This window comes from Nannospalax galili, unplaced genomic scaffold (genome assembly GCF_000622305.1).
Source record: "Nannospalax galili isolate Female #2095 unplaced genomic scaffold, S.galili_v1.0 scaffold1827, whole genome shotgun sequence".
Classification (NCBI taxonomy): domain Eukaryota; kingdom Metazoa; phylum Chordata; class Mammalia; order Rodentia; family Spalacidae; genus Nannospalax; species Nannospalax galili.
Window position 1 is genome coordinate 147140 of NW_008355785.1, and position 13433 is coordinate 160572.

A 13433-nucleotide genomic window follows, 5' to 3' on the forward strand; every position below is an offset into this window, starting at 1 on the left:
GAAAGGACAGATGCAGAGACAGGCCGGAAAGAAGGATGGGGGGGGGCAATAAGAGGGAGGAGGTCCGAGCGACTGGAAGGGAGGAGAGATGGAGGGAACTCGCGGAGCTTCCAGCCTGCACCGGCCGGGGAGGAGGAGGGAGGGAGCCTGCCGCCACTGCCTCCCGGCCTCTTTTGTCCCTTCCCAGCTCGCGGCGTCATGCTCCCCTGGCCCGGCCTCCCCTCCCCGCTCCCTCCTCCACCCGCTCCTCCTCCCCGGGGCTGGATGGAATTTTTTCCCCTGGACCGGGGCCAGCTCCGGGGCAGGAGGGGGGGCGGGCAGGCAGGCCGGACTGGGCCGGGCGGTGGGGAGGGGCCGGGCGGGGGCCCCCCGGGGAGGGGGCCGGTCTGAGGCCGAGCTGCCCGCGAGGTCCAAGGCGGGGGAGCCCCTGCGCCGAGCCGGGAGGAGGCACCGGCCGGAGGCAGCCGGAGACCGGGGGCGGAGGATGGCGGGGCTGGCGGGAGGAAGGGGAGAGGCCGCGGGCGGCGGAGGCGGGAGAGGAGGATGGAGACCTGGGTTTGGGGCTGGCCGAGGACTCCGGGTCCCCGCGACGCTGGAGCCGCGGAGCCGTGAGTCTGCGGAACTCGAGGGGGATGGGGAGCCGGGCCGATCTCCAGGGTACCTGTGTGTCCCCCCGGCCGGAGGAGGCAGCCCGCTGGGGGCTTGGGTTTGGGTGGTGGTGAAGTGGGGGGGGTCCTGAATCTTTGATGGATGGGGGGTGGGGGTGAAGATCCGAATTCTGGGGTCCCGAGGCTGCCTCCGAGGCCTGGAGGATGTCCTGGATTCGGGAGGGAGGATGCAGGATCCGAGGGTGGAAAGGACTGGGGACCAGAGAGGCCCGAGGCTTCTCGGGGAGGTGCAGGAAGAACAGTCTGGTTTTGGAGGTGCCTCCGGCGGCCGAAGGGTTAACGTCTGGCTGGAGGGGAGGGGGAAGGGTAGAGATAGGGCTGCGGGGCTCGGCGGGGTCAAGGGTGAGCCGTGCGAGTGGGAGGGGGCTGAGGAGGAGGGGGAGGCTGTCTGGGCTGCCAGACGGGCCCGGGTCAGCGCCGGGGGCAGGGGATGTCTGGAGGAGGAGAGGCCCAGCGTCCAGGTTCCCCAGGGGACCAGGGATTCCAGGCCCCGGCCCCTCCTCCCTGAGACCTAAGAGTCTTACCTTCCAGCCCCTTCCCCCTCAATTCCAGCCCTAGCTTGCCGTTAGCTCAGGCTGCCCCAGGTGATTCTTCACTTAGACCCGGGAGGCCATGGTCCAGCCACCAGGTCTCTTCTCCCCAGGAGCATAGACGGTTCCCTCCATCCTCTTCCCTAGAACCCAAGAGTCAGTGCCCTAGGCATCTTAATATTTAACTGCCTGTACTGGGGGCGGTGGGGGCTCCTTCCCTCCGGAACCCGGGAGCCCCCCCCCACCACAGCCCCAGCTGGAGTCCAGCCCTCCAGGGGTTAAGGGGGCGGGGCCAGCTGGTTGCTATGGTGCCAGACTGTTTGGGTCTGCTCTCTGACCCTTAGGGGCTCCCTAGGGTCCACAAAGAGGGGGAGGGGGGAAGTCCAGTGACTACCCCACCTTTAAAGCAGGCGTGTGGACCCAAGGGAGTTGCACCTATGCCCGGGGCAGCGACCTTCAACCAGCCCTGAGCCGCCTCTGTGAGCCTCAGTTTCCCTCCAGGAGAAACTGGCTAGGATGTTGGGGGAGATGCTTAGGTCTCGAGAATCTTTAAGATTCTAGCTTCCCGGCTCTCCTCACCGCCCCCCCCCCAGGCCCCAGGCAGCCCCGGGGCATGCTGGGAACCCAGGCCTGGGCTCTGGGCCAGGTTGGTTGGAGGGGGTGGGCAGCCTCCTCCCTTCCCCTTCCTCCCCACCTTGGCCTGACTCTCGCCCCCGCCGGAGGGTCTGGGAGGTAGGGAAGAAGGAGGGAAAGGACGGGAGCTGAGGCTGCAGACCCGTCTCTGGCCCCCCCGCCTCCCTCTTTCCTCCTCCGCCCCCTTCCCTCCTCTCCTCCCCCTCCTCAGCAGGTCGCTACCCCAGCCTAGGGCCCCTTCACGAACCACCCCCCACCCCACCCCCAGCTCCAGACCTGGCTCAGAGCAGCGACAGGGAGGGAGAGAGGGAAGGAGAAAGAGAGAGAAGATGGGGGAGGGGAGGGAGGGGGAGAGAAGGGGACCTGGGAGGGAAGGAAGGAGGAAAGAGAGGGAGAACGGGATCCAGGGAGAGAGAAGGAGACTGGGAGAGATGAGTGGGGGGAGAGAAGGGAGGCTAGACTGGAAAACGGGGGTGGGGGGGGGATTCAGAGACCAAGAAAAAGGCACAAAGCCGGAGGAGACTGGAGAAGATAGAGAAAAGGAGGAGACTGGGAGGAAGGGGAGGGGGGATGGGGAGGACCGACAGACCGGGGACCCAGTGAGGACCGGGCGTGCAGATAGGGCGGGAGAGCCTGGTCAGGTAAGGTAGAACATTTCAAAGAACAAGGTAAACCGAAAAAAAAAAAAAAAAATGGGCGGAGAAAGGGAAACAGGAAGATGGACTTGGAGCCTGGGACCCGGAGCTTCCCTCTGGACCAGTTCTGGGCTCTGGGCTCCAGGGTGGGTCCTGCTCCCAGGGCTCCTCCCACCTGCAGCGGGCTGGCTTTGACCTAGTGGCTGGCTTCCCTTCGGGCAGGCTCTGGGGTGCAGGTAGTGCTGAGAGCAGTCTAGGAGATTGTGGCTCTAGGTGGTGTCATGGCCCCGAAAGGAAGAAGGGAAGAGTGTTCAGGGAGGCTTTGAGGAGTTGAGATACCCAGGAGCCTATGAGTTCAGCCCTGGGTCTGAAACCTGTGCATGCGGGAGGGAGGGAGTGTGTTACTAAAGTCAGGTGAGGCGCCCTCCCTCCTGCACCCAGGAAGTTAGGTCTGTCCTCCAGGAGGGAGGTGCCTGACTGGACCCTGGGTCTGCAAGTGGAGAGCTGGGGTCTGGACCCTGGGTCTGAGGGAGGAGGGCTGGGGTCTGGACCCCTGGTCTGAGGGTGGAGGCTGGGGAGGACCCTGGGTCTGAAGGAGAAGGACTGGGGTCTGGACCCCTGGGTCTGAGGGAGGAGGCTGGGGAGGACCCCTGGGTCTGAGGGAGGAGGCTGGGGTCTGGACCCTGGGTCTGAGGGAGGAAGGATGGGGCCTGGACCCTGGGTCTGAGGGAGGAAGGATGGGGCCTGGATTGAGGGAGAAGGGTTGAGTTTGGATTCCTGGGATAGGGAGGAAGGTGGGATCTGGATTCCTGGGTTCCTTGGGGAGGAGGGGGCCGGGGGCCCTGACTCCTGGGTCCTGGCACCCACCCGTAGAACCGACCTTGCGGGGCCTTCGCCGCACACAAGCTCGTGTCTGTGGGTCCGTGTCGGGGGCTCACCATCGCGGCTGGGACCTCCCCGGCCCTCCCCACCCTCCCTAGCGGTCTTGGCCCCGTCTGTCCATCTGTCAGTCTGTCCACCTGCCGCGCCCCCCGGGCTGAGGTAGGAGGTTGTATAGTTGAGGAAGACACCCGAGGAGATCACTATACGGCCTCCTAGCTTTCCCCAGGCTGCGCCTTGCACGGGACCGGGCGGTGGGGACCCCAGGTCCTGTGTCCTCAGCATCTTCACTTGGCCTTCAGAAGATCCTTGTTGCTTTCTCTGTCCCTTGCCCCCGCTCTGGGGTTCTAGAAGCTTCTGTTTCTTCAGCTGGGACACTGTGCACAGGTCCCTAGTTTCTCTTTCTGTTATCCTGGGCTCAGAGGGCCTTTATATATATGTCTTCATCTCTTCCCTCCCCGCTCTGGGGAAGACGGCCTGCCTGGGCCACCATAGCTGCACTGCCGGCCTCTGGGTCCCTGAGACCCTTTAACCTGTGAGCACATCCAAGGTCACAGGTGAGGTTCTTGGGAGCCTGGCGTCTGGCTCAGCCACAAACTTAGGGATTGCTGGTGACCCCTGATAGCCTTCCTTTGGACCCAGTCTGACATTTGACCAACCAGCTGAGACTCAATCTCTGAAGTCAAGACTGCAGCCCCTCCCCCTCACTGTGACCTCATAAAGGTCACAAGTGTCTCCTTAGACCCGAAGACCCTTGTGATGGCCCTTGTGGGCCTGGCAGTGGGCACTGCCCTGCTGGCCGTGCTGGTGTTCAGGGCATCGGTGTGGGCCTGTCTCCTGTGCTTCACCGGCTACTCCGAGCGCCTTCGCCTCTGCCACATGTTTGTGGACACAGAGGGCCCCCAGGTGGGGCGGTGTGAGGAGGCCCTCACGGCAGCCTTTGGGGGTCTCTCAGATGTAGAAATAAGTAAGGAGATGCCCATCGAACCAGGGCCTTGGGGTCAGGGGGAGGGGAGGTCTGGGGCTGGGAGACAATCACTGAGCGTGGAAGGAAGGCCCAAGACAGGATCATGACAGAGAGGGGAGACAGGAAGTAGGCACCCCGGGGGGGGGGGGGGGGGGGGGAAGAGAGAGAGAGAGAGAGAGAGAGGCAGAGACCCAGAGACAGTGACAGACCCAGAGACAGAGACCCAGAGAGAGAAAGGCAGATACCCTGGTCTGAGAGAGGGAGAGAGAGATCAGGAGAGGGAGAGAGAGAGAGAGAGAGAGAGAGAGAGAGAGAGAGAGAGAAAGAGAGGCAGAGACCCAGAGAGAGAGACGGACCCAGAGAGACAGACCTGGAGAGAGAGAGAGAGACAGAGACCCTGAGAGAGACACAGAGAGACCCAGAGAGAGACAGAGATTCTGAGAGAGGGGCAGAGACCCAGAGAGGGAGAGGGAGAGAGGGAGACAGACCCAGAGAGTGGAAAACAGATCCAGAGATAGGAGAAGAGACTTAAGGAGAGACAGAGACAGAGACCCAGAGAGAGACAGATCCAGAGAGAGCGGCAGAGACCCAGAGAGGGAGAATGAGAGAGACAGAGTGTAGAATCCAGAGAGGGGGTGGTCAGAGGGGAGCAGAGACCCAGAGAAGAGGGACTAGAGACTGGGGTGGGGGACAGACCTAGAAAGAGAAACCCACAGGTGGGGGACAGAGATCTAAAGAGAAGGGGGGACAGACCCAGAGAGAGAGAGGTGGGGGGCGGCTGTCACAGAGACTCCGTAAGATGGGGACATGATAGAGATGGAGACTTTCAAGTGAGATCCAGAGAGAGACGGACAGACCCGCAGGGAGAGGGACAGAGACCCACAGAAGCTGACAGATCCAGGGAGAGACAGTGGAGGCAGAGACCTAGAGCTGGGTACTGGGACAGACAGACAGACACAGGGACAGAGACCCAGGGGGACAGAAACCCAGGTGGGCTGAGACGAGAGAGAGAGAGAGAGCGAGAGAGAGAGAGAGAGAGACCTAGAGAGTGGAGAGACCGAGAATGAATGAATAGATGGATCGATGTGAATGAGAATGAATCATCGAGAATGCATCCAGAAAGTGGGGGACATAGACATGGACCCCGGGGTGGGGGACAGAGACTTCCAGCCACAGGTCAGACATTAGGAAGTCTGCACTGGCAGCAGGTTTGGGCTCTGTTGCTGTCTCAGCCTGCCTCTCATCTGCCCTCAGATTATGAGGAGAGGGGCCACCTTCATGACGCATTTGCACAGATGATACTCTCCCTCCAGGAAGTGGCTGCTGCCCAGGGTGAGTCCTAATGGAGTTTGGGCGGGGCCCCCCCAGGATTGTGTGAAAAGGGATAAGAGCTCCTGGTTGGGACAGTGATCTTGAGTGATATTGGGAACCTGTGTGAGTTGGGCTATTTGTTGTGGAGATCCATGGAGGTGCAGATGGGAAGGAATCAAAGGGAGCAAAGGAGCAATCAGTGGTCCAAAGTCCTGGGAGGGTCAAGTGGACCTGGCTGTGGTTCCTACTGTCTTGGCTCTGAGATCTGGATATGGCCCTGCCCCTTGCCTGGCCTTCACTTACCCATCTTTAAGGTGGGAAATCTTGCCTCCAGGGTGGCATATCCTCATTCCCCAGAGTGGGACATCCTCTTTTTCTAGGGTGGTCAGAGCTCATTGGGAGGGAGTGGTCCCTTCTGAGACAGGCCTCATCCCCTTGACCAGCACACATACTTCTCACAGCTAACAAAGCCACCCTTGAATGCAATGTGTGAGACTCATAGGTAGGAACAATAGAATCAGCCATTTAGGTGATGGACATGGAGAGTTATGGGTAGACCCCTGTGGGGACATGGGAGACACTGGCAGTGCAGAAGGCCCTCGAGGCCCTAGGGATGTGTTTCAGAGAGACATCATTAGCAGTAATCGCTGGTCTCCCCAGCCACAGGGCGCACATTCTCTAGGAATGCCACTGGTAATATGGAAGTGTCAGATGGTTGGTGCTCTTCTTTGAGGATAAACCAGTGTCTGTGCCATCAAGGCATTGCTTTCTCTACCTCTTCAGTGTTCACTTTGTTCTCACCAAGTTTTATATCAGAGAGCCCCCAAAAGGAGGGCTCTGTCCATTCAGGGAGTGCTGTCGTGTGAACACAGAATTATTCTCCATAGTGGCACTCCCTGAATGGATAGATCCCTCCTTTTTGGAGGTGTGTTCCCAGTCCAAAAGGGAGACCCAAGGAACCTGTGAGCAAGGAGTACAGCATTCCGGGAAATACCCTCTGTTCCCACTTGGCCTGTCACCTTTCCAGGAAGGTTGGGAAAGACCAAGTGCAGACCTGGATGTGGAAGACCTTTCTGGATCCTCTGTGGGGCAGAGCCTTGGAGAGAGGGAGAGTGGAGACCAGCTGGGGTCAGAGACCAGGAGGCTAGACAACAGGTCTGGGTCATGATGAAGAGAAAGGGGCTAGGGAAAGGAAAGCCAGGCCTGGGTCTGATGGAACTGTTTGGAGGTCAGGGGAGGAGAGAGGTGGGGTTATAGGATGGTGTCTGGGGTCTGGGTTCTTGCCTGTATGGGCAGAAGCATCATCCCTGGAGATGGGGCGCAAGAGCTGGACAGGGGCAGGTGAGGAGCATGTTCTGATACTGACTGTGACTGGACCTGGTGACCTCTACGAGGTTCCTGGACACTGGGAGGGTGGGTTCAGTCAAGGGGACGTAAGGCCGAGGCAGCTGGGGAGCCACAGAGGGCTAATAGTGGAGGAAGAACGGGGTCTCTGAGTGTAGACAGACTTACTGAGACTCTACAGAGGGCAAGACTGGACAAGGGGAGAAGATGGTCCAGTTGGTTCATCAGAGGCTTATGGAATGTGCCAGAATGACCAGTGGGGACACAACTGGGACCCAAACTGCAAATGGTCTGCTCTGGAGTTGCTTATATTAAAGGCTGGACCATGGACAGTAAAGGGGAAGTAAAGTAGGACGCTGAGGGTGTGGGCAGTAGATGCTCCCAGTGAGGGGCTGGGGTGTGGCTCAGGGGTAGGGCCCTGCCTAGGATCCCCCAGTGAGGGGCTGGGGTGTGGCTCAGTGGTGGAGTCCCTGCCTAGGATCCCCCAGTGAGGGGCTGGGGTGTGGCTCAGTGGTGGAGCCCCTGCCTAGGATCCCCCAGTGAGGGGCTAGGTGTGGCTCTCCATTTCTGACCAGTCATTCCCTGGTGAGGCCCCCAGATAAACACGTGGATGCCGATGATGATGATGATGATGGTCTTAGAGAATCACACTTGTAGACCCTTGGAATGACTTAGAGTTTGCAGATAGTGTAATTGTTAGAGAATGTTGCACAGATAGGATCTGATGTAGGATTTAGTAAGATCATCTAGCAGTACATGGGGCCAGTGCAGAGGTGGAGACACGTGTGAGAAGTTTGTAAATAGTGAGCAGACAGTCGAGGTGGTACAGGTAAGGTCTCCTTGAAGACTCAGTGGAGTGTGTGGGGTAGGGAGGGTGGAGGAGAAGGAAGATCAGGGTATGATTGCCAGGCTTGCTGGTGCATGGGCATGCTGTGTCTGTGGAATAGTTTATGCTAATCATTCCCCTAAAAGAGAAACATTCCCCTACTGGCCCTGTATGATGACATTCTAAAGCCCCACTTTCCAGATGGGGAGGTTAGGACTGAGCTGGACCAGAAGTACAGTCACATGCACGCATAAGGATGACTTCTATTTGATTGAACCCGACTAGTGCTGCCTCTTTGTGCTGGTACAAATGATAACATCTCTGTTTATATACCACAGAGTGGGTAGTGTGTGTACAGGGTGAGCATCCTGAATCCAGTAATCTGAAACATGAACTGTACCTAAGCCAGTTGCAGTGGTGCAGGCTTCTCATCCTGATCTTAGGAAGGTGAGGCAGGAGGATTCTGAGTTTAAGGTTAGGGATGTAGCTTAATTGGTAGAGTACTTGGCCTAGCATGCACAAAGTCCTGGAGTTCCATCTCCCAGCACCAAATAAACCTGGTGCGGTGGCACACACTATAATCCCAGCACTTGGGAGGCAGGGGCAGGTGGACCAGAAGTTCAAGGTTAGTTTTATCTATATGTGGAGTTTGAGACCAGCCTGGGCAACATGAGACTCTGTCTCAAAAACAGTTTTAGCCAGGTCTGGACCCTGGGTCTGAGGGAGGAGGGCTGGGGTCTGGACCCCTGGTCTGAGGGTGGGGAGCAACTGAGAAAGGCACCCATCATCACCCTCTGGTCTTTGCATACACATGTACGCGTGTGGGCACATACGCACACGAATGGGCACACATTAAAAATTAGGTTTAAAAAATGAAAATAGCCGGGCGTGGTGGTACACGCCTTTAATCCCAGCACTCGGAAGGCAGAGGCAGGCGGATCTCTGTGAGTTTGAGGCCAGCCTGGTCTACATAGTGAGTTCCAGGACAGCTGGGCCTCCAGGGAGACCCTGTCTCAAAAAGACCAAAAAAAAAAAAAAAAAAAAAAAAAGAAAAGAAAAGAAAAGAAAAGAAAATACCAAGTTTAGTGGTGTTACCTTTAATCCAAAGCACTCAGGAGGCAGAGGCAGGGGCGTCTTTGAGGCCAGCCTGGTCGCCTGGTCTACGTAGGGTGTTCCAGTCCAATCAGGGCTACAGGAAGCCCCTGCTTCTAATGCAATGCTAATAATAATGGTAGTAATAGTAATCCAGGCATGGTCACACACACCTGTAATCCTATCACTTAGGAGGTGGAGGCAGGAAGATCAGAATTTCAAGGTCATCCTCAGCTATGTCGGAAGTTTGAGGCCAGTCAGGGCTACATGCGACTTGGTCTCAAAAAAACAAAACAAAACCAGAAAAGAAAGCGGCTAGAGAGAGAGAGATGGCTCAGTGGTTAAGGGTACCTGCTGGGCAGTCATGTGGACTGCAGTTTGGATCCCAGCATCCACAGAACCCACCAGGCATCTCTTACCTGTAAATACCAGCTCCAAGGTGGGTGAAGACAAGGGCTTGCCGGGGCTTGCCGTCCGTCTGAGAAAACATGAACTCATGATTCAGGAAGAGATCCTGCCTCAAAGGAATAGACAGAGGGAGGCAGAGGAGGACACCCGATGCCCTCTTCTGATCTCTGTGGGTGTGCAGATACGTGTACCCACACAAGTACACACACAGACACAAATATTTTAGAAAAGAGAAAAGATGTGTGAATGGTTATATAACCTGTGGCTATATGACCTTGAACCCTTTCCCTAATTTTTATTTTTCTTATTTTGTGAGAAGGTCTCACTATATAGCTTAGGCTGCCTCCATCTCCCCAGTGCTGGGATTTACAGCTGTGAGGTGTTTTTTGTTTAAGACAAGAGTTAAACTACATAGCCCAAGCTGGCCTTAAACTTGAGATCCTCCCTCGCCAGGAGCGTGAGCCGCCACATGTGGCTTCCTTAACCTCTTCATAGTAGCTCCCCTCTGCAATGCTCTGTGCCATTAAAAATTATTGGGAGGGGGGATTATTTTTATTTTATATTGTATGAGTGGTTTGCTTGTGTGTATGTAAATGCACCTGTGTGTGCAATGCCTGAGGAGGCCAGAAGAGGGCATCAGATCCTCTGAACTGGAGTTACAGATGGTTGTTAGCTGCCATGTGGGGGCTGGGGTTTGAACCCGTGCCTTTTTAAAAAAAAATATTTATGAGTTGTATTTTGTGTGTATGAGTGTATTGCCTGCTGTAGAGCAGGTTGACCTTGATATCACAGAGATCCACCTGCTCTACCTCCCAAGTGCTAAGATTAAAGGTATGCGCCATTACGCTGAGCCTTTTTTTTTTTTTTCCTTCATTCTTTGACCATTTCATTCATGTGTTTGGGTCATTCCCTTCATCGCTGTGACAGAATACCTGACAGTTTCACCTTAGGGGAGAAAAGGTTTATTATGGGCCACAGTCTGAGGGTGCAGAGGTTTGTCTCCATGGCACCTCTAAATCCTACCATGTTAACAATCAAGATTAACCATCACACTACACTTAGAGTCCACCCAGATGACCTCATTTTGGCTTCTCTGGGATGCTGTTTCCAGGTACAGTAATGTTCTTTGAGAACCAGAATTCACACGTGAATGGTAGGGGATACTGCCAGATACCTGATTTCTAAGATCAGCTCAGTTGCCCCTAGTCTCTGAAAAGCTCCACCTTACACCCTGGAGGACAATACAGTGGTGGGACGTCAACATCAGGCACTCAGAACAAGGAGCCAGAGTGAAGTAGAATTGAGTGGAGGCTGGGGCTGGGGACATGAGGCAGCCATGCCCTGTTTAAAGGGAGCAGAGGCCACTGACTTGATAATCACTGCCTTAAGGAGCTGTGGCCTCTTGTTTCGCTGTGGCCTCTTGCTTCACAGCGCTCCTTGTGTTTTAAAAAAAGATGATGTGCATATGTGTGTGTGGATATAGGTGCACATGAGTGCCTTACCTTTGGAGGCCAGAAGAGGACGTCAGTTCCCCTGGAGCTGGAGTTAGAGGCAGTTGTGAGCCACTCAATGTGGATACTGTGAACTGAGCTAGGATTCTTTGCAAGAGCTGTATGTGTCCTTAACCCTTGAGTCATCTCTCCAGCCCCTTGACCATTTTTTTAAAAGAGATGCTAAACGTTTTATGTGACTGTCTCAGTTTTTTATGTTGGCAACCAATTCATTAAAAAAACAACAACAACAAAACACCCACTCTCCTGGCTGGGTAAATCACACCGGGGGATGCATTTGGATTCTAGGACACTGCTGGTGGTCTACAGTTCAGCTGGATTCTAGAATTTACACATCTACTGAGCTGTTTGTAAGACTCAGAGTCCTTTTGTGAGTTCTGAAGGTTCTGTTCTAAAGGAAAATTACTTAAGAGATGTACTTCTGTTCAGGGACCATCAAGGAAGAGGGGGCAGAAAGACTGTAAGAGCCAGAGGTGAAGGAGGACCAGGGTTCAACTCTTCTGGGCATGACAGGATCACCGCACTTACAAACTCACAGAAGACGCTGTGGCCTGCACAACAGTCAGCATTCTGAAATGGAGGGGAGAGGGTCATCAGCCCCGATCCCTGACGGAGGAGCTTTGGACAAGTTGATGGCTCCTGGGGGAGGGAGAGTCAGTTTTCTTTAAAGATTGGCTCCTGGTGGGTTAACCATGCTCCAGTGGATGGTTCAATGTTTGTGAGTAGATGGACAGCATAAATTAGACTCTGTAGATTATTTAAAGCAAAGAAAGAGGACATGGGATTGGAAGTAGAGTTGGGGGACTAGGAGGTAGAGCTGAAAAAGTTAGGGGGAGGAATAGGGAATTGATCTAAAATACAATGTATCAATGTATGAAATTCTCAAAGAATTAATACAGTATTTCTTTAAAATAGACCAAAAGGGTGGACTTGTCATTAGCAGATCTATAAAAACATATACATATCTGTAATCAGATTTGCATCAAATTTACATATATGCATATATGCAATTGCAAACTGGTGAAGCCCACACATGATGTGAATGGGGCATGATGAGAGACCAGAAACGGAGTTTGATGAGGTCCTAGATGAGCCAAACCCTTGAGATGACAGATGTTAAGACATGGAGAATGAGTATGAGAACGAGCCTGTGCAAAGGCCCTGGGGTACTGGGGACTGTGGCTGTTTTTAAATGAAGGAAGTTAACAGGATGGAGGGAAAGAGGAAACCAGGGCAGCCCTGTAGGACCTGGTAAGCTGGAGAGGATCTGGATCATTATCCTCTCTTTCCACTAAGATAAATGGTTTCTATCCTGTTGGAGTCCGGAGGCAGAAAGAGAGCCTTGGAGGGTTTGTACGCGTTTCCCTGGGACCATTGGGAAGGGAGAGAACAATGTGGTTATGGGGGAGACGGGTGGGGGAGAGGCAAAAGACAGCACAGTGAATCCTGTTGACTACACTAGGAGAGGCTGTTTATACAAAGGCCCCGCCTCCCTCTCCAGGGTCCTATAAGGCTGTCTTTCCTGAAGCTGCAGAAAAAATGAAGAAGACCATCTTAAAGCTCAAAGAAGGTAAAAATACCTTTAGCCACTCCCATATCTGCTCTCTTCACACATGCACGCATATGCACACATGCACAACATGCACACATGAGCTGTCTGAACTATACTGTACATCTGGCCTTAAACCCTGGGACCAGTGGGTTTCCTGTCCTAGAGTGGATCTAGGGGGAGTCCTGACCAATGTCCACCCAGGCCTCATCTGGGATTCTTAGCCCTGTGCTCAAAGGCAGCCACCTCTAATTGTGTGTCCACAGTGACTGGCTTCTAGCCCGGCTACACCTCTATGCTAGCTCAGGCTTCCTAATTAGTCCCAGGTACCCTGAAGGAACACCTAGGATGGAAACCCCACCCCCATGTGACCCCTCTTAGATCCCTAGCGATAGGCCCTGTGACTGAAACACTAGGCCTTGCTTTATTTACCCTCTGGGTGAAGCGAGGTGAATTGGCCCTGTCCCTTAGGAACAGTGTTTCTGGCTCTACCACCCAAGTGTAGCATTGGGAGCCTGGGTCCTGCCCTCTGGAGGGGAGGACTCCCTGGAGGAGTTTGGGTGGATCCCTCCATGATGCCCTGGTTCCTAATACCTCCTTTCTCTCCACAGCCCAGGCCTGTGTTCCTCCCTGTGGTAAGGACTTGGTCCCCAACTCAGAAGGGCTGGTGAGAGGTGGTGATTGGCAGGTGGAGAGCCTGGGTGGCCCTCACATCCACAGGAAGCCCTAGAGGTTGCACAGAGGCAGGACCTGGGGATGTAAACCAGTAATCTGGGCTACTCCAGAGGCCAAGCGAGGCCCAAAGACAGACTGTGCTTCAAGAGAGCTCTAGGCCAACCTGGAGAACTGAGGGAGACCCTGTCTCAGAATAGAAAGGATGGGCCAGGCATGGTGGCACACACCTTTAATCCCAGCACTTGGGAGACAGAGGCAGGCCGGACCTCTGTGAGTTCAAGGCCAGCCTGGTCTACACAGTGAGTTCCAGGACAGCTGGGGCTACAGGGGAGACGCTGCCTCAAAAAAAAGACCAAAAAAAAAAAAAAAAAAAAAAAAAAGAAGGAGGGGGGAAGAAAGGCTTAG

General features: G+C 54.9%; 1 protein-coding gene across 10 annotated transcripts in view; it reads left to right on the forward strand.

The window, feature by feature from the left end:
* The window catches only part of Spaca6 (sperm acrosome associated 6), a 16049-nt gene that overhangs the window by 648 nt on the left and 1968 nt on the right, over positions 1-13433 (forward strand). For 3 of the 10 annotated variants that reach the window (XM_029556247.1, XM_008853368.1, XM_029556248.1), the window contains exons 1-4: positions 3929-4312; positions 5567-5644; positions 12306-12374; positions 12965-12988. In XM_029556247.1, the coding sequence (XP_029412107.1) occupies positions 4105-4312; positions 5567-5644; positions 12306-12374; positions 12965-12988 (379 nt within the window). In that variant the 5' untranslated portion in view covers positions 3929-4104. Of the gene's footprint in view, positions 1-484; positions 609-3928; positions 4313-4962; positions 5645-11233; positions 12989-13433 lie in introns of those variants that run through there. The other 7 variants (XM_029556249.1, XM_029556250.1, XM_029556246.1 and 4 more) reach the window with 6 other exon arrangements.